This window comes from Mizuhopecten yessoensis, unplaced genomic scaffold, assembly GCF_002113885.1.
Source record: "Mizuhopecten yessoensis strain PY_sf001 unplaced genomic scaffold, ASM211388v2 scaffold10651, whole genome shotgun sequence".
Lineage (NCBI taxonomy): Eukaryota > Metazoa > Mollusca > Bivalvia > Pectinida > Pectinidae > Mizuhopecten > Mizuhopecten yessoensis.
In genome coordinates this window covers 2,599,289-2,624,689 of record NW_018408653.1, presented here as the reverse complement: position 1 = coordinate 2,624,689, position 25,401 = coordinate 2,599,289, and the positions used below count along the sequence as shown (strand labels likewise).

The 25,401-nt window shown below is 37.1% G+C and overlaps 1 protein-coding gene across 3 annotated transcripts; it reads left to right on the top strand.

The window, feature by feature from the left end:
* Positions 1-47: 47 nt before the first annotated feature.
* LOC110461709 (pseudouridylate synthase 7 homolog) lies at positions 48-25,381 on the top strand. Of its 3 annotated transcripts, none has more exons than XM_021515326.1 (18): positions 48-122; positions 1,777-1,886; positions 2,099-2,345; positions 2,535-2,664; positions 3,495-3,623; positions 4,264-4,399; positions 5,595-5,733; positions 6,241-6,318; positions 7,171-7,236; positions 7,681-7,743; positions 8,009-8,137; positions 9,861-9,922; positions 13,459-13,613; positions 16,546-16,717; positions 17,866-18,000; positions 19,054-19,123; positions 22,879-23,030; positions 24,921-25,381. In XM_021515326.1, the coding sequence occupies exons 3-18, from the start codon at positions 2,122-2,124 to the stop codon at positions 25,091-25,093; spliced, it is 2,013 nt and encodes a 670-aa protein (XP_021371001.1). In that variant the 5' UTR covers positions 48-122; positions 1,777-1,886; positions 2,099-2,121; the 3' UTR covers positions 25,094-25,381. The 3 variants fall into 3 exon arrangements, with proteins under 3 accessions (XP_021371001.1, XP_021371002.1, XP_021371003.1); XM_021515328.1 differs by having other exon boundaries at positions 91-122; positions 1,788-1,886; XM_021515327.1 differs by lacking the exon at positions 1,777-1,886 and having other exon boundaries at positions 58-122.
* The last annotated feature ends 20 nt before the right edge of the window (positions 25,382-25,401 follow it).

The following is a 25,401-nucleotide window of genomic DNA, read 5'->3' as shown; positions in this document are numbered from 1 at the left end:
TCTGACAAGACGAGATCACTGAATTAGTCCTTACTGTATTATGCAGCCCATTATAGTGCTGAAAAACGTCACTTCCGCAAACAACACAGCCATGTGTGTTTCGTGAATACTGTGAAGAACAGGTACACATTTAACGTTAATAAGATAGATGATATTCACCTATATGCGATCAAGATATAATTTTCTTTTCACTCTCATATTGCTTCCATTTGAGGGAACGTCTTACGTTTAAAGCAGGGCCATGTGAAGCGCTGAGCATACGTTGCAGATTAGTTATGTGATAATGGACAGATGAGATGAAAACAAAATTTAAAGGGATACCTGGAATCTATAATGCAAGAGAGTTTTTGCTATCACATATATTTTAATCGCTTACGTGTACAAGTGTATTGACAGACAAGGCTAGTGCATGTGGTGTACCTATACATTTGGACATACATCCAAACCTGTTGGACTTGACTGACGATTTGACTCTCATGTAATATGAGTACAGTAGCCGAGTAATCCGAAATAACTCAGAATTATCTAAAACACACCTTTTCTCTGTCCCATCATGTTTTTAAAGAGAAGATAGTAAGTTATACATGTAGTAACTAATAAGACTATGTGTGGGGGGAAATGGGGCCAGATTTGGATTAGGGCAACCTCCCCCCAGAAATTGTAGCCAGATGTTTAACCTGGTAACTGCTCTGGCCGTTACATTTCCAACGAAATACACCCACAGAGGGTGGTTTTAGAGGGTCTTATTTGTCTACAGGTTTGAAGAGTTTGTTAAAGGAGGGAGAAATGTAGCAGAACGCTTTGCAGGTGGATGTTAATAGGTGTGCAGTGTTGTGATGGCATCTACTGTGTTGTTGGTCTATCTATGTTTTATTCCATAACTATGGGTGTGTCTGTAATCTATACTCATACGTTTATAATGTATTGGGATGGATATCAAACCGTGGACCAATTGACAGGTGACCACAATGCACTGATAGTTTACTGTAATTCCCCGCCACCAGCTGTCCACTATATAAAAAAAAACAGCCCTGTGCCGCAGCACTGAATTATGTTTATCACTTCAGAGTTTTTGCCAGGTGTCTGGTACAGGGACCATGATGATGATTCCCAGTTGAATAATGACCCTGTATTTTCCCAATTTCAGTCTTTATTTTCCAAACTGGATTAAAAAGAATGTTAATAAAAAAAATCCAGTCATTACATGTGCAAAGCATTACCAATAATGAAGGAGCATTCAAAATAGATAAATAACGAAAACTTGAAATAGAATAAACAAAAACACTGAAAATTGATGTTTATATTTATTGCTATACATTTTACTGTAAGAAACAGGTAAAGGAAAACGTTTTGCTAATCACATTGCAGGTTTTATTTTTTTCCAAACTTATGATATTTTCACAAATTTTACAATTTGGGAACACTGATGATGTTTCCCAGTTTTTGCCAAATGCCGATGATATTTTCCCAATTCCTGCTCAGGGGCCCTTTCCCAAAATAACTGGCAAAAACCCTGCACCTTGCCTGGTAATCAGGTCATCATATATTTACCATATATAGTATCAATGCAAGCTGCAAAGCTCTCTCAATAATTCATCTTATTGAATCAGCCGTTCCTGGTACACATAATTACGGTTTACATATGAGGACTCGATAAGTTCTACATCTTATACATTGTTGTTATTTACTGTACTCTCAGATCTCCATTTTAATATATAGATTTATGTACAGAAGAGTGACATAATGAGTTTGCTATGTTATTGTTTTGTGTTGTAGGTTTTCTCCAGGCTAACAATTACATTATCAAGCAAAAGATCTGGTTAAAGACATATCACCAAAGATCCATGAGGCTACACTTGTAAAAAATCCAGCCTTTCATATACCTGGTATGTTGAATGGTAATTGATTATTTAAGGGAAAAAGGGGTCTGAGGAGCCTCGAATGTCAAAGACATCATCCTGTCAACATCTCTAAAGATATTTGATGAAGGCTTGAAGTTAAAAAAAAAATGTCAGGAAGTGTCAGTTTGAAAAAAAAAACAAATTTTGTGATAAGAAATTAATTGAGATTCATGTTTTCCTCAATGAAATAATTTCAGATTTTGCATCAACCAAAATCATAATGGCAGAACAGGAGCCAGCTGTGAAGAAGATGAAGTTAGCAGTGAAGGGCAATGGAAATGCTGCTGTACCAGTTGGGGTGCCTGTCAAAGATGCTATCAAAACAGAAGAGATTGAAAATGTGAAAGAAGAAATTGAAGAAGTAGAACATTTTAAAGAGACTGATGTTGGAATACTTGCCTTTATCAGCGATTTACCAGGTTTCCAGGGTATTATCAAACAAAGGTATTACTACTGAAAATTAAAGCCTCAGTATAGCTAGCAAGCTGCTATTAAAATTTCTTATACATGTTCTTCCTGAATGTCTTCCAGTTTTAATATCAAACCAGTTTAATTCTAGTACTTTTGCATGATAAACATGCTTATATCAAAATGTGTTTATTTTTTAATAATGATTTTTTTTTCCTCTTTCAGATTCTCAGATTTCATTGTTAATGAAGTAAATGAAAAAGGAGAAGTGGTCCATTTAACTTCTACCCCAGCCAAAACTGTACCAGATGTGGAAATTATCAAAACTGAGAATCTCACATCAACAGAAATCAAGGTGACCAAAGTTGACAATATCAGAAGTTATCAATACTATAATATATGCACCAACTGGTATCAAGTACAGAGGTCAAGGTCAACAAAGTGAAGGTCAAGACATGCTCAGTGCTCACAAAGAACTATTACAGGATAAAAATAAGAGGTCAAGTTTGATAGTCTTAAGGGTCAAAGATCCATATACTTGAGTTAATGTAAAGGTCACAAAGATCAAGTTTGAAAGTGTGAACTACATATAGAGGTCAAAGTAAATGTTGAACAGAGGTCAGAGTTCAAGGCTGACTTCAGAGAGCTGATTCTTGCACAGATCATAGTACATGTATTACAAAAGTTGTAGAACAGAGTCATAGGTAACAATTTTAGAGGTCAGTTTTGCAAAGACCAAGGTATATACCATATTTATACTGTAACAAGCCCAGAGGACAACACATAATCTCTGAAGTAGAGGAGTGGGCTTATTATAGGACAATGGAATAGCATTTGTTAGGAACTGCAATATGTGTATGTGGACTTTTACCAGGCATGACCTTTAGCTATATAAATACAGAAATTTATAATGCTCTATTTAAATTTATAATGCTCTAATTTAAATATATAATGAAGCCCAGGTGGAAACTTAAGAAATCAGTTCTTCAGGTGAAATGTTAATGATTCATTTAGATAAAAACGGTAAGATATTTCTAAAAGGTAAAATTGATGAGATGTTTCTGCTAGGTATAATGTTCTAGGCTCTGACCCTGCTATGAGCAGCTATTTGCTATGCCTTCTGTATATATGTAGGTACTATCAGTTTTCTGTATGCCAATGCTATTTTGAAGCTTTGTCTTGCAGGAGCCAGAAGAAGAATCCAAGCCTGCGGTACCAACGCCTGTCAAGTGCAGTCAGCTGCCAGATGCTGAAGTGGATGAACTCAACAAACTCCTGCAGTCTACAGACAAGTCTATGATAGTCACCCTTCAGGTACTCATACTGTACTAAGTACAGGCACCAGGTAGAATTAGTCCGATACAGGATTTGTTTTAAACACCAGCCCTTTACAATAATTTGTTCTTTGGGCCATTTCAGTTTGCAAACAACAATTTTTATGGACCAGTCACATAATTATGTACTGAAAAATTGTGATATAAAGTACTGTAAATAGCAGTTTTGTAAGATACAGAATTTTCATTGATCACTAGGTGTACTATAAATCACTCTATTTGTAAGGAAAGACATTTCTGTCTACTGTATTGTTTTGATTCAGGAAAAGAGCAACAATATTCTTATTTTTTAGTTTAAAACAAATGTGGATGAGAAATATTTTGAAGCAATGATTTAGCTGCCACCATTCTACATTAATTAGCTGAAAATTATGTTTTATGAAATATAGATTTGATCATATAATTAAGTCATGCCAAATATTTTGATAATTATATAGAGTGAAAATAAAAAATAAAATAGTCCTGCTTGGATTTTGTATTTTGAAGTCATTGTCATGGTAAGCCTGACTTCAAATTATGAACCCGAGGTTGGAATATCACACACACACACTTATCAAGTGAACCTGCATGATTGTCTTAATCCTACATCACCAGATCATTGTATAAATGTTGACCATCAGGCAGGAGATGACAAGGAGAAGAGGTGTCACATCCACAGGGCCATCAGGACCTGCTTCTCGAACATGGAGAGTACCACAGTTGAGGTGGATGGACAGAAAGTCATCCAGGTCAAGAAACTACCTCCTCCCAAGAAAGGTATAATAAATCATTCCTCTCCAAGTACATGTTCATGTGTCAGCCCATTGTAACCTAAGTAAGGACCTCTGGGTTTTTCCTACCGAATCCATCATTTCGGCTGTGTCTTATAACTTGGCATATATATGTCCTAAGTTGTTGCGAGGACATTAATCCCAGAAACAAACAAAACAATTATAGTTAGGGAAATTAGGTAGTGTATTGCTGATGTTGGGGACTGATGATAGTTTGATATTTATGTTAAGGTTATTTCACGAGTGATGGGAGTTGATCTCTGTATATCATCCATCTGGTTGTGATGTAAATATGTGAATATGCTGATGCTGATCAGCTTGTAGTGCATTGTATGCTTGGTTCAAATATTATAAGTACACAGATACCAGTTAGGTTCAAATTCAGCTGAAGTTCTAAATCCTTGACGGCCTTAATTTGCTGAATGCTTAAAATCTACAGCAATGAACAGTTTAAGAAAAGAAAAAAAAACTTTTTACAAAAGTAGGGTTAACTTTGACTAATGATGAAGGTATGATGAGTGTATCATAATAAAAACCAACAGCTAATTATGAGTTCTCGTTTAATACGAAACTTGTCATAGTATAGTAGATACTATTAATTTGATTTGGTTACAGTGCTGTGCTGCCCTATTACAGATATCAAAATCAACATTAGTTTATATTGGGTCATTTTTGTCACCAACTTGAAATTGGATTGGATTTGTTTATGCATGTATTAAAATAATTTATACAATGACACTGACATGTATATTTCTAATACAAAAGTTATTTATTTTACAATAAGTTTGAAACAAGTTTATCCACTAATTTTGGCTTGGATTAACTATAAATTCGCCCTTGAAGACACATTTGAATTCTTCCAGTTCAAAGCTTGGAGTAGTTCATTATGAAATGTCTGGGGTGAATGAGTTAAAGCATGTTGGGGGTCTTGATGTAGGAGGAAACCGGAGTACTCCAAGAAAACCTGTTTTGTCAGACTAAAAACTGTTCACATACTATCAGGGATGTTAGAACTATAAACTCTACTAAGTGATCTTAGAAAGTCTGCCTGTTGAACTGCTGGAGTATTGGTACAGAGGTACTGCTCTCTTTCCAGAGTGTGACATACACTAACCACACCTAACACAGGAAGTGTATCGCTCCGGTTAAACAGTGTTTGTTGTTTTCTGTTGTTGATAAAGCTAAAGGGGGCTTTCGCCAGGGGAGTTATCATCAAAGACGAAGCTGGTCTAGTGAGCAGGGTGACTACTGTCGCTTCACCCTCTACAAGGAGAACAAGGACACCATGGATGCCATCTTTAAGCTTGCACATATGTTACAGTAAGTGTGGTCAAAGCCTATATCTTTTTGATAATACATTGGAGGCCTGGCATCAGTAAATTCTGTTAGACTGGACAACTAGGCTGTCTGGGTGATTTACGAACGGAACATAATTTTCTAACCTATTTTGTATTGGTTGTATTTATCACTGGAGACTGATCTGAATCCTGACCAAAGTCATAATGCTATTGTTTAGTCCGTAAAACTCTCCAAAACAAATTTATCACTTGAGGCAAAGTTCAGCCTTAAAACAAGTATCACAACCCAGATTTAATACTTATGTTTTGTATGTGAAAGTGTCAATAACTAGTTTGTGTTATATATGATGTGCCAGCTGTTTGTTTAAAGTTGACAGAAGTCAAGTGTAAGGTATGGCCATGAATAGACATGAGTAGGAGATTCAGGTTTACTAGACCGAGCGATAAGAATTCGCAAATACAGGTATGGAATTAATTTTGTATAATGTAATCTTCTTTGTGTGCCATCTTTTTCTGTCTGTGATTGCAGTGTCAATAAGGGAATATTCCAGTATGGTGGAACAAAGGACAGACGAGCCAAAACAACACAGGAAGTAACTGCCTACAAGTAAGTCTCATGATAAATGTCCATTACTTTCCCAGGAATCAATGCAGGGATAGAGAGTTAGTTCCTTTTTTTTTTGAAAAATATGCTCTGATCTGTAGGTGAATGACACGCTGGCGGGGAGGGTGGCTTTGAATACACCACCGAATATGCATTAGAAAAAAGTGTTTGTGTGCCTGTTATGATATTGTATACCGTATATATTGGCAATTACAATATGAACACAAAGAATCACTCAGTTGTCGAACTGACGGGCAATCGGAATAATGGAATCAAGACAGATAATCTTGTAGTAGATTTGTATTTCAGTTACAAGTGGGGGAATATTTAACTGAAACGGGGGAAAATAAAGCTGAAATAGGGGGAAATAATGCTGAAATTGGAGAGGGCAACTGGCCCATAATCGGCCATAAAAAAGGCCTGTATATATCCATCCCTCCCTACTTAAAATTCAATCTCCCTATGCTTCAAAACACAAATCTCCCTACACAGTTTTCCAAAGTCAATATACGTATGACTGTTTTACACAATTACAAGAATTACATATTCAACCAGGTGAACTGTTTAAATTGTAGATGGATAATTATAAGAACATGTAGGGTTGAAACTGAATACTCTGACTGTTGCTACTTCAGATGTATTTGACCACATGATGTCATGATTTATTTACATATCCATGTATAATGTGACTGTCAATACCTAATATAATGAATACCTGCTTTGAAATCTGAAAATCATGGACAAATAATAACCAGCATACCCTGGTAAATATGATCGCTTACAGTGCAGTAATCAGAATGTGTGTTTAAAGTAAATACATTATATTTATATGATAGGTAATTATTTTCCCTTCAGAGTATGGAAAGAAAAACTAGAAGCTGTCAGTCCAACCCTATGGAATATGAAATTAGGAGACTTCAGGTAACGATTAGTGTATTGTTCACGCACTGTAACAATACATAATGTACTCACTTATATCCAGGGAATCAGTTATTCAAGAGCCGTTTTCTAAACTTATTTATAGACCGAGTCTTTAAATCAACATTTCCTCTCTCAAATTCTTGATAGCTTAGTTGTTTGCTAGTTGAATATGTCATGAAAAACACAAGTCTTACGGGTTTTTTCTGAAATGTTTTTGAAAATTTTGCAAGGAAATAAATGTTTGAAAAAATTTGTCATGTATCTCTTGAAAGAAACATCCGATAGTCAGAAGAATCTTATTTTAGCAGTATATGTGGACTTTCAGAGCTGTAAATGTAGACAATTATGATTAGACATAATTACGAGGTAATTTTTGTACAAAATATGTATCGGCATATCTATGGCTTTACAGATGATGGAGGCTTTATTTGCTTATGATTGTAGATATGTGGACAAACCACTGCGACTTGGACAGATCTGTGGAAACAAGTTTTCTATCGTCCTTAGGTAAGAATTTTACAAGTTTGTGATCATTTCACTGTCTATATTATATTAACTTGGCATCAATGCAATATTGCTGATTTGTCACTTTTTTCTGACTTTGTCCAACTCCTAAAACCTGATACCATTTGAGAATTGAAAACTTGTATGTATAAATATTGTAAAGCTAAGGCCTGATGAAAACACCAATGTGTACCAAGATCACGCCATTAAAATTTCCATATGTGATGTAAGAGGTGCTGAGTCCTGTTGACCATGTGTATTGTTACAGAAATGTGACTGAGCCTGATGACTCTAAGATCAACAAAGCAATGGCGTCCCTCCGTGACTTTGGTTTCATCAACTACTTTGGCATGCAGAGATTCGGAACCACATCCATTCCCACTTACCATGTCGGAAGGTAGGCACAGTACATATAGCTGCAGATAATTTTATGAGAGTTTATAGACAATGAAATGATACATCTCACTTAATATCATGATCATGATGCTTAATGTCACTTTTCGATTATTATCATGTTTTTTTGATACCCAGTTTTTTCCTGCTTTATATTCCAGTATGTAATTCAGTTCTGTTATTATCACTTGTTTTGATGTTAATTTCGCTAAATATCACTTTATTGTGGATACTGTCACCAAAAAATCCTAGGTAAATGATTGTTTAAAGTCCATTGTTCATTCCTCCGGGATCTGGTGTCACACCTGGATGCGTTATGTGAACAACGTCACGACCTAACAGTATCTTTTTCACACATGGCTGACTGCCAAACAATAGATCGACCCCACTTATGCCCCGGTCACACATTCACGGATCGTCTTTCCAGATCCACTACGGATGGAAACTCACAGCTGACCCCGGAATAGTCTATATCTGTGGTCTGCTACAGATGGAAACTTACGGATGACCCCGGAATAGTCAATGTCTGTGGTTCGCTACGCATGCACCACCTTTTGACTACGGATAGGAGCTAGCTGACAGCGGGGAGTGATACAGATTGCTACGGTTCGGTTTAGTACACTACGGAATGACACGTGTCACGGCCTATGCACTGCGGATTAACAACGGTTTGCTACAATTTTAGTACAGGTTAGCATGAATTAGAACAGCCGCATGGATAATTATTAACTCGCACGGAGTGTCACGGACCTGCCACAGTAAGCATCCAATATACAAACTCCCGCGCTCATGTGCTCATTCCACAACTTAATTTTAATTTTAGTACATGTTAGTACAAGTACGTAGTTCATCGTAACTAACCTTACCGATCCTTGGCGACTTAATGCTGTGGATGCACTACAAAAAGGTACGTATAATAACGGTTTATTACGGACTCCAACGTATTAGTACGTTCTACTACGTATCAGTAAGGATGTACTACAGTTGTCTGGTCCCTGGTGTTCAAAAATTGTCACGGAGATACAAGTACTGCTTCAATTGACCCAGGATACAATATGGACAGCTACGGACCACTACAGATTGCCACGAAAGATGCTGGATCGTATCCATGGCGATTCTGGCGTCGGATCTGTGAATGTGTGACCGGGGCATTACCTGTAAGGTCCACCAGTCGGTATGACAACCAGTCTCAAGTCTAATATGTATGTCCGTGTTAGAACTAAATCACTTATGTATTGAAACGCATGTGTTTGTTTCATCTTCACTGCTCAAGTCTCGAAAGATTAAGTGTTTGTTAAGTAGGCCTACTAGTAAATGGTTTCTGTGATTGTGACCCCAGGATGCTGTTGGCAGCTTTTAATTTGTTGTAATCAATAATTGCATCTCATGTTAAATGTTTAGATTTGAGCATACTGATGTATGCTACCTAGTTGATTTTCAATATCAGTGTTATTATTACACAGGGCTAAACTTTATAGCGAGTGGGGGTCGCATTATCAGTTATTATTACACAGGCCTATACTTTACAGTGAATGGGAGTCACGATTATCTGTGTTATTATTATACAGGGCTATACTTAACAGTGAGTGGGAGTCACGATATCTGTGTTATTATTATACAGGGCTATACTTAACAGTGAATGGGAGTCACAATATCTGTGTTATTATTATACAGGGCTATACTTTACAGTGAGTGGGAGTCACGATATCTGTGTTATTATTATACAGGGCTATACTTAACAGCGAGTGGGAGGAGACAGTGAACCTCATCATGAAACCACGACCGTGGGGTAAGTAACAGACTAGTAATGTATATTGAATTTATTTTACGTCAGCTATGAAATATGCTCTTATCATTTATTAATCACTCTTGCTTGTCTGCAAGATTGGGTAGTTGATCCCTTTCCTTTCACGTCCCACCATTGAATACACAATCGTGGCTGTTGTAGTGAAAGTTTGGTGCCCTTTCATTGCACTACCCAACCCTGTCAATATGGGTAGGTAAATCTGGTCCACAGGAGAACAATTTTGAGGTTAATTAAGGAGTAGTCATTTTGTTTGGAAACAACCCAAGGTATAAGGTAGAGAAGAAAGAGAATGCTGCAGGGAGACATGTAACAATCCTGTAGTGAAATACCACAGGCCAATTCTTGATCCCCCACCTGAAACCACAGGTTTGACTGGAATGTACATATAATGTTGTAATACGTACACTGAAGATATGATGTTATGGATACAATGTTGAAATACGTACCGTGTAAATATGATGTTATGGATACAATGTTGTAATACGTACCGTGTAAATATGATGTTATGGATACAATGTTGTAATACGTACCGTGTAAATATGATGTTATGGATACAATGTTGTAATACGTACCGTGTAAATATGATGTTATGGATACAATGTTGTAATACGTACCGTGTAAATATGATGTTATGGATACAATGTTGTAATACGTACCGTGTAAATATGATGTTATGGATACAATGTTGTAATACGTACCGTGTAAATATGATGTTATGGATACAATGTTGTAATACGTACCGTGTAAATATGATGTTATGGATACAATGTTGTAATACGTACCGTGTAAATATGATGTTATGGATACAATGTTGTAATACGTACCGTGTAAATATGATGTTATGGATACAATGTTGTAATACGTACCGTGTAAATATGATGTTATGGATACAATGTTGTAATACGTACCGTGTAAATATGATGTTATGGATACAATGTTGTAATACGTACCGTGTAAATATGATGTTATGGATACAATGTTGTAATACGTACCGTGTAAATATGATGTTATGGATACAATGTTGTAATACGTACCGTGTAAATATGATGTTATGGATACAATGTTGTAATACGTACCGTGTAAATATGATGTTATGGATACAATGTTGTAATACGTACCGTGTAAATATGATGTTATGGATACAATGTTGTAATACGTACCGTGTAAATATGATGTTATGGATACAATGTTGTAATACGTACCGTGTAAATATGATGTTATGGATACAATGTTGTAATACGTACCGTGTAAATATGATGTTATGGATACAATGTTGTAATACGTACCGTGTAAATATGATGTTATGGATACAATGTTGTAATACGTACCGTGTAAATATGATGTTATGGATACAATGTTGTAATACGTACCGTGTAAATATGATGTTATGGATACAATGTTGTAATACGTACCGTGTAAATATGATGTTATGGATACAATGTTGTAATACGTACCGTGTAAATATGATGTTATGGATACAATGTTGTAATACGTACCGTGTAAATATGATGTTATGGATACAATGTTGTAATACGTACCGTGTAAATATGATGTTATGGATACAATGTTGTAATACGTACCGTGTAAATATGATGTTATGGATACAATGTTGTAATACGTACCGTGTAAATATGATGTTATGGATACAATGTTGTAATACGTACCGTGTAAATATGATGTTATGGATACAATGTTGAAATACGTACCGTGTAAATATGATGTTATGGATACAATGTTGAAATACGTACCGTGTAAATATGATGTTATGGATACAATGTTGTAATACGCACAGTGTAAATATGATGTTATGGATACAATGTTGTAATACGTACCGTGTAAATATAACGTTATGGATAAAAATTTTGAAATATGTACCGTGTAAATATGACGTTATGGATACAATGTTGAAATACGTACCGTGTAAATATGATGTTATGGATACTATGTTGAAATACATACCGTGTAAATATGATGTTATGGATACAACGTTGTAATACGTACTGTGTAAATATGATGTTATGGATACAATGTTGGAATACGTACCGTGTAAATATGATCTTATGGATACAATGTTGAAATACGACTGTGTAAATATGATGTTATGGATAAAACGTTGTAATACGTACTGTGTAAATATGATGTTATTGATACAATGTTGTAATACGTACCATGTAAATATGATGTTATGGATAGAATGTTGTAATACATACCTTGTAAATATGATGTTATGGATACGATGTTGAAATACGTACCGTGTAAGTATGATGTTATGGATACAATGTTTAAATACGTACCGTGTAAATATGATGTCATGGATACAATGTTGAAATACGTGCCGTGTAAATATGATGTTATGGACACAACGTTGTAATACGTACTGTGTAAATATGATGTTATTGATACAATGTTGAAATACGTACCGTGTAAGTATGATGTTATGGATACAATGTTATAATACGTACAATGAAGATATGATGTTATGGATACCATGTTGAAATACGACTGTGTAAATATGATGTTATGGATACGATGTTGAAATACGTACCGTGTAAACATGATGTTATGGATACAATGTTGGAATATGTACCGTGTAAATATGATGTTATGGACACAACGTTGTAATACGTACTGTGTAAATATGATGTTATTGATACAATGTTGTAATACGTACCATGTAAATATGATGTTATGGATAGAATGTTGTAATACATGCCTTGTAAATATGATGTTATGGATACAACGTTGTAAAACGTACTGTGTAAATATGATGTTATTGATACAATGTTGTAATACGTACCTTGTAAATATGATGTTATGGATACAAGGTTGAAATACGTACCGTGTAAATATGCTGTTATGGATACAATGTTGTAATTCGTACCGTGTAAAGATGATGTTATGGATACAATGTTGAAAAACGTACCGTGTAAATATGATGTTACGGATACAATGTTGAAATACGTACTGTGTTAATATGATGTTATGGATACAATGATGAAATACGTACCGTGTAAATATGATCTTATGGATACAATGTTGAAATACGCACCGTGTAAATATGATGTTATGGACACAACGTTGTAATACGTACTGTGTAAATATGATGTTATTGATACAATGTTGTAATACATACCGTGTAAATATGATGTTATTGATACAATGTTGTAATACGTACCGTGTAATTATGATGTTATGGATACAATGTTGAAATACGTACTGTGTTAATATGATGTTATGGATACAATGTTGTAATACGTACCGTGTAAATATGACGTTATGGATACAATGTGGAAATACGTACCGTTTAAATATGATGTTATGGATACAATGTTTAAATAGGTACCGTGTAAATATGATGTTATGGATACAATGTTTAAATAGGTACCGTGTAAATATGATGTTATGGATACAATGTTGTAATATGTACCGTGTAAATATGATGTTATGGATACAATGTTGAAATACGTACCGTTTAAATATGATGTTATGGATACAATGTTGCCTCTTATGTGTTCCAGAATATGGTGAGATTGCTGAGTGTCGTCGTATTTGGTGGGACAAGAGAGACTGTAGTGCTGCCCTCAAGGTCTACCCTAAACGCTTTTCCATAGAGCGTACCCTCCTGCAAGGCCTCAAAAAAAATGGCAAGAATTTTTGTGGTGCATTTGGGATGGTAAGATCAGGCTTGTGTTTGTTTATGTATTGTAAGGAGCAATCAACGGTGTCTTGATGCTTTTGTGAAATGGCCAATAAACTATACAGGCTAAATGACGTTTTATAACGATACAAGTTGATAAAATCTAGGTAACCACCATTGTTAACTAAGTTTCCTTTGTTACAAATGCTGATCAGTTACCTTATTTTTAAATGTGATAAACCAATCAGAGTGTCGGTAGGACGGAGACAGGAGTAACAAGAGGACTGGTTCTGGAATGTTACCGGAGTTCAGATAATAACACTCATTACAGATCCCCAGGTACAGGGAATAACACTCGTTACAAATCCCCAGGTACAGGGAATAACACTCATTACAAATCCCCAGGTACAGGGAATAACACTCATTACGGATCCCCAGGTACAGGGAATAACACTCATTACAGATCCCCAGGTACAGGGAATAACACTCATAACAGATCCCCAGGTACAGGGAATAACACTCGTTACAAATCCCCAGGTACAGGGAATAACACTCATTACAGATCCCCAGGTACAGGGAATAACACTCATTACAGATCCCCAGGTACAGGGAATAACACTCATTACAGATCCCCAGGTACAGAGAATAACACTCTTACAGAACACCAGGTACAGGGAATAACACTCATTACAGATCCCCAGGTACATGGAATAACAATCATTACAGATGCTCAGGTACAGGGAATAACACTCATAACAGCTCCCCAGGTACAGGGAATAACACTAATTGCAGATGCCAAGGTACAGGGAATAACACTAATTGCAGATGCCAAGGTACAGGGAATAACACTCATAACAGCTCCCCAGGTACAGGGAATAACACTAATTACAGATCCCCAGGTACAGGGAATACCACTCGTTACAAATCCCCAGGTACAGGGAATAACAATCATTACAGATGCTCAGGTACAGGGAATAACACTCATTACAGATGCCCAGGTACAGGGAATAACACTAATTACAGATGCCCAGGTACAGGGAATAACACTCATAACAGATCCCCAGGTACAGGGAATAACACTTGTAACAGATCCCCAGGTACAGGGAATAACACTCGTTTCAGATCCCCAGGTACAGGGAATAACACTCATTACAGATCCCAGGTACAGGGAATAACACTCATTACAGATCCCCAGGTACAGGGAATAACACTCATTACAGATCCCCAGGTACAGGGAATAACACTCATTACAGATCCCCAGGTACAGGGAATAACACTCATTACAGATCCCCAGGTACAGGGAATAACACTCATTACAGATCCCCAGGTACAGGGAATAACACTCATTACAGATCCCCAGGTACAGGGAATAACACTCATTACAGATCCCCAGGTACAGGGAATAACACTCATTACAGATCCCCAGGTACAGGGAATAACACTCATTACAGATCCCCAGGTACAGGGAATAACACTCATTACAGATCCCCAGGTACAGGGAATAACACTCATTACAGATCCCCAGGTACAGGGAATAACACTCATTACAGATCCCCAGGTACAGGGAATAACACTCATTACAGATCCCCAGGTACAGGGAATAACACTCATTACAGATCCCCAGGTACAGGGAATAACACTCATTACAGATCCCCAGGTACAGGGAATAACACTCATTACAGATCCCCAGGTACAGGGAATAACACTCATTACAGATCCCCAGGTACAGGGAATAACACTCATTACAGATCCCCAGGTACAGGGAATAACACTCATTACAGATCCCCAGGTACAGGGAATAACACTCATTACAGATCCCCAGGTACAGGGAATAACACTCATTACAGATCCCCAGGTACAGGGAATAACACTCATTACAGATCCCCAGGTACAGGGAATAACACTCATTACAGATCACCAGGTACAGGGAATAACACTCATTACAGATCTCCAGGTACAGGGAATAACACTCATTACAGATCCCCAGGTACAGGGAATAACACTCATTACAGATCTCCAGGGAATAACACTTATTACAGATCCCCAGGTACAGGGAATAACACTCATTATTACAGATCCCCAGGTACAGGGAATAACACTCATTAAACATCCCCAGGTACAGGGAAGGATGAAGGATTACCCCTCATGGGCCTAGTTAATGACAATTAAAGTTGTTTGACTCCCCCGTGTCCCACACTGGTTAAACTGCAAAAATATTGCCATTGGAGCTATTTTTATTTATCAGGAAAGAAACAGGTAGAGACTCAGGCAGAGTTGAGCTGAGGGACAGAGCATGTCATCCCACATCTGTAACAATAACATTATCAATGTATAATGATTCTGTAGTGGTTATAGAAACTAGCAAAAAAGATAAACCAAAAGATAAGAAGGTGTGTTATAATTTTTTGTAAACATCCTCCCTTAAACAGGGTGTTTACATCCACCATATTGGATTGGCTTTATAAGGTAATGCACATGAGAGAATGTCTCTGACGACCTTTTGCCTATAGTCTGTCCTCGTGCATCATGCAAAATATTCTGTCAAGTCCTGTTTGGGCTGTAGATATCAAATCCTTGAAGAGATCTTGATGAAAGATGAATTATCTCTGCATCACCTGCAGTAGGTGTATATTAGATTGTTATTGGATCTCTATGACCTCCAACTATAAGGTCAAAGGTTAAATAAATTCAAAAGTTTCAGTGAAAGTATTTTTTCAGGGTAAGTACTGTTATCACCCACAAAATATAAATCAGGTATATATTTGGTAAATAAGAAGACATGTTCACAAAAGCAGGTCTCCTGTTTTATTTGCTTTTTATAATACGTATGTATCTAAATTGAAATAAATAGACCCTCTTGAAATATAAAACTGAAACATTTGATGATATATATGTGAGACATATAGCAGATTCTACAAATATATTAAATAATCTAATAAAGTATGGGTTTATGTAATTATATTTTTAGATTCCACGGAACACACGACTCATGTACCTACACAGTTATCAAAGCTACATCTGGAACTGTGTTGTGTCACGCAGGATCCACGAGTTCGGGATGAGGCCGGTGATCGGGGACCTGGTGCTTCCTCAGGAATCTACAGATGTGGATCTGAATCAGGAGCATGAGGGAGAGGAAGGTAGCAATAACACGGATAGGTTAATAATAAAAATGAAATTCTCCTTTCCTGACTGACCCTAAATTTTTTCTGACAACCCTTAAAAAAAATGTTGTCGGTTTCTTAAAGTAGAGTTCATTTTTACATGTTTGCCCTTTTCCTGAACTAGAAGGGAATTTGTACTGAAATATGAAGTATATATGAGAACAAAATCATTGGTTGCTTTTAGAGTTAAGCTATTCAACTTTATTGGGATCACTAGAATTTCCAAATTAACTGGTAACTTTTTTTTTCAGATTTTGTAGTTGAAAATTTATACTTTAACCCACAATTAGACAACCTTCCAAGCTATAAATCTGTTGGAGCTTCGACATTTGATCCTGGTTTTCAGATACAGAACTTGTTCTAAATTTTTAATAATGAATTTCCATGCCTGTATGACTGCTTTTGAGCCAAAATAGGAAATACCTTCTAACTATTTTTATATGGCCTGATGATTGCACAAAAGATTCATAAAAAGTTCAATTGTTGAAATGAAATTTTCTGTTCCAAAATATATGTTACATGTATATTGACTTGATTATTTTGATGTAAAAAGATAAACAGTGCCTTTGCAACTAATTTTAATATAAACCTTCTTTTCTAGTTCAAATTATTATTTTTGTGATTTTGTGCTTCCTAGATAATAATAATAGTTTGAGGTTCTTATATACCGCTTTATCACAACCTAAGTCTCAAAGCGGTACACAAATTATTATCCGAGGCTATTGGGACTTTGCAACAAGCTAATATCTTTCTCAACTCCTTGGGGAGCATACAACCGGTGCTGCCATTTCGGCGCTCACAGCTAGCATTCTGCAATTCTAGCACTGCCCAACCACGTACTCATTTAGAACTGAGTAGACTGGAACAAGCAGAGTAAAGTATCTTGTTCAAAGATACAACACAGTGCCGTGATGTGACTCAAACCTTCAACCTTTCAGTCACGAGCCCAGCATCCTACCACTATAGATTTACGTGCCTCTTAAGTCTAGTGGTAGGACGCCCGTTCAGTTCTTGACCCCTAAAAATCTCAACGCAGTTTTTGACCTCTTATCAAATCCAGATGACGTCTTACCATTTGTACTGTGTGATTTAACTTTCTCAGTGGTCACATTTGTTGTTCACAGATGATGATGACAATAACGGGAAGAGATTCCAAATGCAGCCAATCGTAGTGGACGAGTCCAACATAAAAGACTACACCATTTACGATGTTGTCATGACGATTCCAGGGTTTGATGTCATGTATCCAGAGAATTCAGGCAAGTTTTACTTTCGGTCTTATTTTTTATTGATACCAATTTCCAGTATAGACAGATACATGTAATAACATTATATTTAAAGTAACTTCATCAAAATGAAAACCATTTTTGTGTGTATTGATTGGACTAGGGATTATCTACATGAACAGTACACAATATTGTGATAAAATTTACTTCCATTTGAAGTTTTGGGTGTGTTCTATTAAACAGTTTTAAAATAGAAACAGTTTCTTAGTACCTTGTAATGGAGACATATCTGTAAAGTTTAGGTTCTCAGTACCTTGTAATGGAAACATATCTGTAAATTTTTGTTTCTCTGTACCTGGTAATGGGGACATATCTGTAAAGTTTAGTTTATCAGTACCTTGTAATGGAGACATCTCTGTAAAGTTTAGTTTCTCTGTACCTTGTAATGGAGACATATCTGTACAGTTTAGTTTCTCAGTACCTTTTAATGGAGACATATCTGTAAGTTTAGTTTCTCAGTACTTTGTAATGGAGACATATCTGTACAGTTTAGTTTCTCAGTACCTTTTAATGGAGACATATCTGTAAAGTTTAGGTTCTCAGTACCTTGTAATGGAGATATATCTGTAAAGTTTAGTTTATCAGTACCTTGTAATGGAGACATCTCTGTAAAGTTTAGTTTCTCTGTACCTTGTAATGGAGACATATCTGTAAGTTTAGTTTCTCAGTACCTTGTAATGGAAACATATCTGTAAATTTTTGTTTCTCTGTACCTTGTAATGGAGACATATCTGTAAAGTTTAGTTTCTCAGTACCTTGTAATGGAAACATATCTGTAAATTTTTGTTTCTCTGTACCTTGTAATGGAGACATATCTGTAAAGTTTAGTTTGTCAGTACCTTGTAATTATGGAGACATATTTGTAATTTTTCTCCTTTTAATATTTTGATGCACCATGAACCTGTTTTCTTTTCCAATTGTAGGGCATTATTTGTCACCAGGCTGTTCTATAATTCCATACCGTGTGTTCCTAATAATTGAATACATTCTGAAATGTATGTATGATCATCATTATTTTTATTTCAGTGAAGAGCTGGGTCACTGAGATGTTGGAGAAGGATAAACTTACGATTGAGAGTTTTCGCCATAAAAACAGGTTAGTACTGGATTCCTCCAGGTTCAGTTAGTAGTGAACGGATTAATAAACTTTATCAACTATTGATTAGTTAATTAAGCAAATAAACAGACTACAGAGTTCATGATCAATTTTAGTCAGCATAATTGGATGTATACGTAAATATTTTTGAGTTTTCAGCGATTGATTCATGATTTCAAGTCTATCTTCCTGCTAGTTCTAATGATAGTTTAAAGCAGCAGAACTCTAGATCTACCGATATCTATTTCTAGTTGCTCTTGACATCATCAGACTCACTCACATAAATTTAGTTGTAATTAAGCCATCTCATGGATACTTATAATTAGAACTAAAATTTACAGATGCAGTGTTTGAGTGTTTGGATGGAGGTCATTCCTACACCACAGGTCTCGTTTTATCCGTGTACGCGACTCGCCACAACTACATGGAGGATTTTGTAATATATTTTTTTAAATGATTATTAATGGATCCTCGGTTAGTTAAGGGTAACCAAATCATAGAGTTTAAACTGATTCTCAATACTAGGTTCAAAGCATGCTCAAGGAGACTCCCGATACATGTTGATTTTAATAGTTTGATCCCTTTCCCACGGTCTTCCTTGTTTACTGATTGGTTGTTTCCCCTATTATTATTTTTGTTCACCATTTGTTATACCACTGGGAGAATTACTGGAATCAGCGTGTCCTTCTGTCTGTCCAATGATAACACTTTGTCAGGACTACTACTACAAAACTAAATAAGTTGATTTCAGCTATATTATCTTCCCTATATCGTGTAGTTGCACACCTTATGTTTGGTTTTAGTTCTGACTCAAGTTCTCAGAATTATAGCACTTTCAGTGATAAATCTACATGCGAGTCCTGGGTCATGTACCCATAGAATTTCTGAAAATACTGAAATTTAACATGGTGGGACCCATATATCTTTTAACCATACACTGAGAAAAAACTCACACAAACTAATTGTAGATTGATCACTGCACTTTATGTACCTCATCATTTTAAGTCTTGTAGTGATACTTAAGGGATACTGTATACGGGGAAACTTTCGCCCCGTTAAACTTTCGCCCTTCACCGGCAGAGTCCTTATTCGCCCAGTTTTAAATTCGCCCTTCACTGCAAACAGTTGAAATTCCCCGTTACTTAAAATAGCATGACTACTGACTATACAGGTAAGAATGAACACTTCATAAACGAAATGGTGTTACAGGTGAGAACAATTAAATATTTTGGTTTTGAATCAGTTGTTGCGTTTCTTTGTACAGTTGCGTTTCTTTGTACAAAGGTAGACGTTGAAATGTCGATCTTAAATTATTTAAAAAAAACACCAAATGTTAGACACTCTTCATCACCACTTCTTCCTACAACAGACAATCGTGCATTCAAAAAGGCAAATGAGGAAGTTTATGTGTATTTGTGCACGCAGCCAAGTCACGTCTGTGTCTTTTCCTTTGACGTGGCCTCTCTGACGAACACTTATCATTCATGTTACATTTTGCAACTAAATGATGTGTCTTTGAAATATTAAATGATCAGAAAATAAAACAAAATGTCAATCCTTTATTATTAAACATAATGTTGCATTACACACACTGGACCCCAATTGCATCACATACGGTACCCGAGTTAAGCCTCAGTGTAGACGAAATAGTGACAAAACGTGCCGGCGTATACGTAATTTCTTTTCTAACTTTGACCGTCATGTTAAATTCGCCCCCAGATCTAGAGGCGAAAGTTTCTAAATTTCCCTAGGTTTTGTGTTTCCCTGGCATTGTTTTGGTTTTCTTGTTATTTGTTCAATGGATTTTTCTAGTCCTGTTTATCGTTTTTTTTCCCCATGGTCTTGTTTTGTATACTGTTTGTTTGGTTGTTTTTGCCTGGTTTTGAGTTATAGACTGTCAGGTTGTTTTTGGCTGGTTTTGAGTAATAGACTGTCAGGTTGTTTTTGCCTGGTTTTTAGTTATAGACTGTCTGGTTGTTTTTGCCTGGTTTTAGTTATAGACTGTCTGGTTGGTTTTGCCTGGTTTTGAGTTAAAGACTGTCTGGTTGTTTTTGCCTGGTTTTGAGTTATAGACAGTTTGGTTGTTTTTGCCTGGTTTTGAGTTATAGACTGTCTGGATGTTTTTGCCTGGTTTTCAGTTATAGACTGTTTGGTTGTTTTTGCCTGGTTTTGAGTTATAGACTGTTTGGATGTTTTTGCCTGGTTTTGAGTTATAGACTGTTTGGATGTTTTTGCCTGGTTTTGAGTTATAGACTGTTTGGTTGTTTTTGCCTGGTTTTGAGTTATAGACTGTCTGGTTGTTTTTGCCTGGTTTTAGTTATAGACTGTCTGGTTGGTTTTGCCTGGTTTTGAGTTAAAGACTGTCTGGTTGTTTTTGCCTGGTTTTCAGTTATAGACTATCTGGTTGTTTTTGCCTGGTTTTGAGTTATAGACAGTTTGGTTGTTTTTGCCTGGTTTTGAGTTATAGACTGTCTGGATGTTTTTGCCTGGTTTTCAGTTATAGACTGTTTGGTTGTTTTTGCCTGGTTTTCAGTTACAGACTGTAGGGTTGTTTTTGCCTGGTTTTGAGTTATAGACTGTCAGGTTGTTTTTGCTGGTTTTGAGTTATAGACTGTCAGGTTGTTTTTGCCTGGTTTTGGGTTATAGACTGTCAGGTTGTTTTTGCCTGGTTTTTAGTTATAGACTGTCTGGTTGTTTTTGCCTGGTTTTCAGTTATAGACTATCTGGTTGTTTTTGCCTGGTTTTGAGTTATAGACAGTTTGGTTGTTTTTGCCTGGTTTTGAGTTATAGACTGTTTGGTTGTTCTTGTCTGGTTTTCAGTTATAGACTGTCTGGTTGTTTTTGCCTGGTTTTCAGTCATAGACTGTCTGGTTGTTTTTGCCTGGTTTTCAGTTAAAGACTGTCTGGTTGTTTTGCCTGGTTTTAGTTATAGACTGTCTGGTTGGTTTTGCCTGGTTTTGAGTTAAAGACTGTCTGGTTGTTTTTGCCTGGTTTTGAGTTATAGACTGTCTGGTTGTTTTTGCCTGGTTTTCAGTCATAGACTGTCTGGTTGTTTTTGCCTGGTTTTCAGTTAAAGACTGTCTGGTTGTTTTTGCCTGGTTTTCAGTCATAGACTTTCTGGTTGTTTTTACCTGGTTTTGAGTTATAGACTGTTTGGTTGTTCTTGTCTGGTTTTCAGTTATAGACTGTCTGGTTGTTTTTGCCTGGTTTTGAGTTATAGACTGTTTGGTTGTTTTTGCCTGGTTTTCAGTAATAGACTGTTTGGTTGTTTTTGCCTGGTTTTCAGTCATAGACGGTCTGGTTGTTTTTGCCTGGTTTTCAGTTATAGACTGTTTGGTTGTTTTTGCCTGGTTTTCAGTTATAGACTGTCTGGTTGTTTTTGCCTGGTTTTCAGTCATAGACTGTTTGGTTGTGTTTGCCTGGTTTTGAGTTATAGACTGTCGGGTTGTTTTTGCCTGGTTTTGAGTTATAGACTGTCTGGCTGTTTTCTTTTATCATGTTTTGTCGTTCATCTTTTTGGTTGTTTGTCCAGTTTTCATAGATAACTTAATACATGTGCTTGTATTTGAAAAGAAAATATGTGTATTGCAAGATAGCATGAATTTTACTTGAGGATCGTTCTGTATGTTGGTAATATTGCGCATCCCAAGCAAGGTGTGTAAAACTTTTTCAAATCACTACTACTTCCTCCAGTTGTGTCATCCAAGCACACCATTGTCAACCTAGTACAGGTATCTGGTTTCTATGTCTAACAGACAGTACGCACTGAAAGGAACCTACAGGAAGATGCTGATCAGGCCAACAGATGTGACTTGGCAGATGTACAAGTATGATGATGTGGTGCAACCACTAGTGCTTAGTGACATGGACCGACTGGAGGGTGTGCCGGAACCACAGTCTATACCGGGTAAGTGACACGGACCGACTGGAGGGTGTGCCTGAACCACAGTCTATACCAGGTAAGTGACATGGATTGACTGGAGGGTGTGCCAGAACCACAGTCTATACCGGGTAAGTGACACGGACCGACTGGAGGGTGTGCCTGAACCACAGTCTATACCAGGTAAGTGACATGGATTGACTGGAGGGTGTGCCAGAACCACAGTCTATACCGGGTAAGTGACACGGACCGACTGGAGGGTGTGCCAGAACCACAGTCTATACCGGGTAAGTGACACGGACCGACTGGAGGGTGTGCCTGAACCACAGTCTATACCAGGTAAGTGACATGGATTGACTGGAGGGTGTGCCTGAACCACAGTCTATACCGGGTAAGTGACATGGATTGACTGGAGGGTGTGCCAGAACCACAGTCTATACCAGGTAAGTGACACGGACCGACTGGAGGGTGTGCCAGAACCACAGTCTATACCAGGTAAGTGACATGGACCGACTGGAGGGTGTGCCAGAACCACAGTCTATACCGGGTAAGTGACACGGACCGACTGGAGGGTGTGCCAGAACCACAGTCTATACCGGGTAAGTGACACGGACCGACTGGAGGGTGTGCCAGAACCACAGTCTATACCAGGTAAGTGACATGGACCGACTGGAGGGTGTGCCAGAACCACAGTCTATACCAGGTAAGTGACATGGACCGACTGAAGGGTGTGTCAGAACCACAGTCTATACCAGGTAAGTGACATGGATTGACTGGAGGGTGTGCCTGAACCACAGTCTATACCAGGTTAGACTGGAGAGTGTGTTCGAACCAGTCTGGGTAAGAACATCCCAATGTCAGCATTTAAAACTTGCGTTCTAAATTATCAAAATCACAGATATCTAAAGTCAGAATACACAACATAACAAATTTCTGTTATGTGTATGTAGGACAATTTAACTGGTTCAATATCATCGCAGTCAATTTGTTTATAAAAGTGAAAATCATTATCTTCAACTTGATTAGAAACTTATTATCTCCCCTTGAGCAAGACACATCCATATCTATTAAGGATATTTCTGTGAGACTAAACCCACTTGAACCAGTAATTGTAATAATACCCCCCGCAACTAAGTTAAGAGGGGGAGGGTGTGTATACTGGAATCAGCTTGTATTTCTCTGTCTGTCCGTAGAAAAAATAGAGAACATTTCTCCTAATCTACTGGGCCAATTTCAAAGAAAGTTTACAGATATTGTAACTGCCCCTTGACGTTGTGCATCCAAGTGGTACTTTTTCATTACGACCCTTTTAAAAGGAGCTATGACCCTTTGTTGAAAAAAAAAATTGTCTGCCTCCTAAACTGCGGGGCCAATTTCAATGAAAGTTTACAGATATGGTCATTTCCCCCTGATGTCGTGCATCAGGGTAGTATTTTTTTCATTTCGACCCTTTTTAAGGAGCTATGGCTCTTTGTTAAAATTCTTTGTCCCGACATCTCTTCCTTAACTACTAGGACAATTTCAGCAAAACTCGTCCATCTGGGCTAACAATATTTGGTTTGCATGTATGTTTTGGCATTGAGAGGGAGTACAAGAAGTATGCGATTGACCTATATACTTAAATAAGTGTACAGCAGGGCCAATAAAGAAATCATTACTGGTGGGAGAATATATTGCTTTGCCTTAGTAAGCCTTTAGCTTACCCTTCTGGTTCATATAGGAGCGGGGGGTATTAGTAAGCCTATGGCTTACAGTTCTAGTTTATATAGGAGCGGGGGTATAGTAAGCCTATGGCTTACAGTTCTAGTTTATGTAGGAGCGGGGGTATTAGTTAGCCTATGGCTTACAGTTCTAGTTATTATTCTCTTTCATAACGAGCTTAGAAATTGCACTGACAATGACATCTTCGTATTGTAGGTGGCGCCCTGAAAGCCCTGAAGTTGGAGATGACACTGCCACCATCCTGCTATGCAACTATGGCTCTCCGAGAGGTTCTCAAAATGGACACTTCATCCGCACATCAGTCCTCCCTAAATCCAACACTGGACGTCAACACTAGCGAGGACAAACCCATGGACACCCTTGCATGACCACTTTTCATCTAGATGTCATCCAATTGTTATGAATGTGACTAGGAATAAACTGCACAAGATAATTGACAAATACAAATTTTGTTTTTCTGTTCAGTGAAAAAATCTTGAATCTAAGCATTGTCCTTAAAATGTGTTTGTTCTGGTGCTATTGGATAAACTTGCACTGTTCAACAAAAATATTGCAAAGCGGAACAGTCCCATGCCGAACTGACATACTTAAGATCTTCTGATGCATAACTGTATATAAATGTATGAAACTATGGAAATTAAAGACACAAAACTTCATTTGTATTGTATTACTCAGT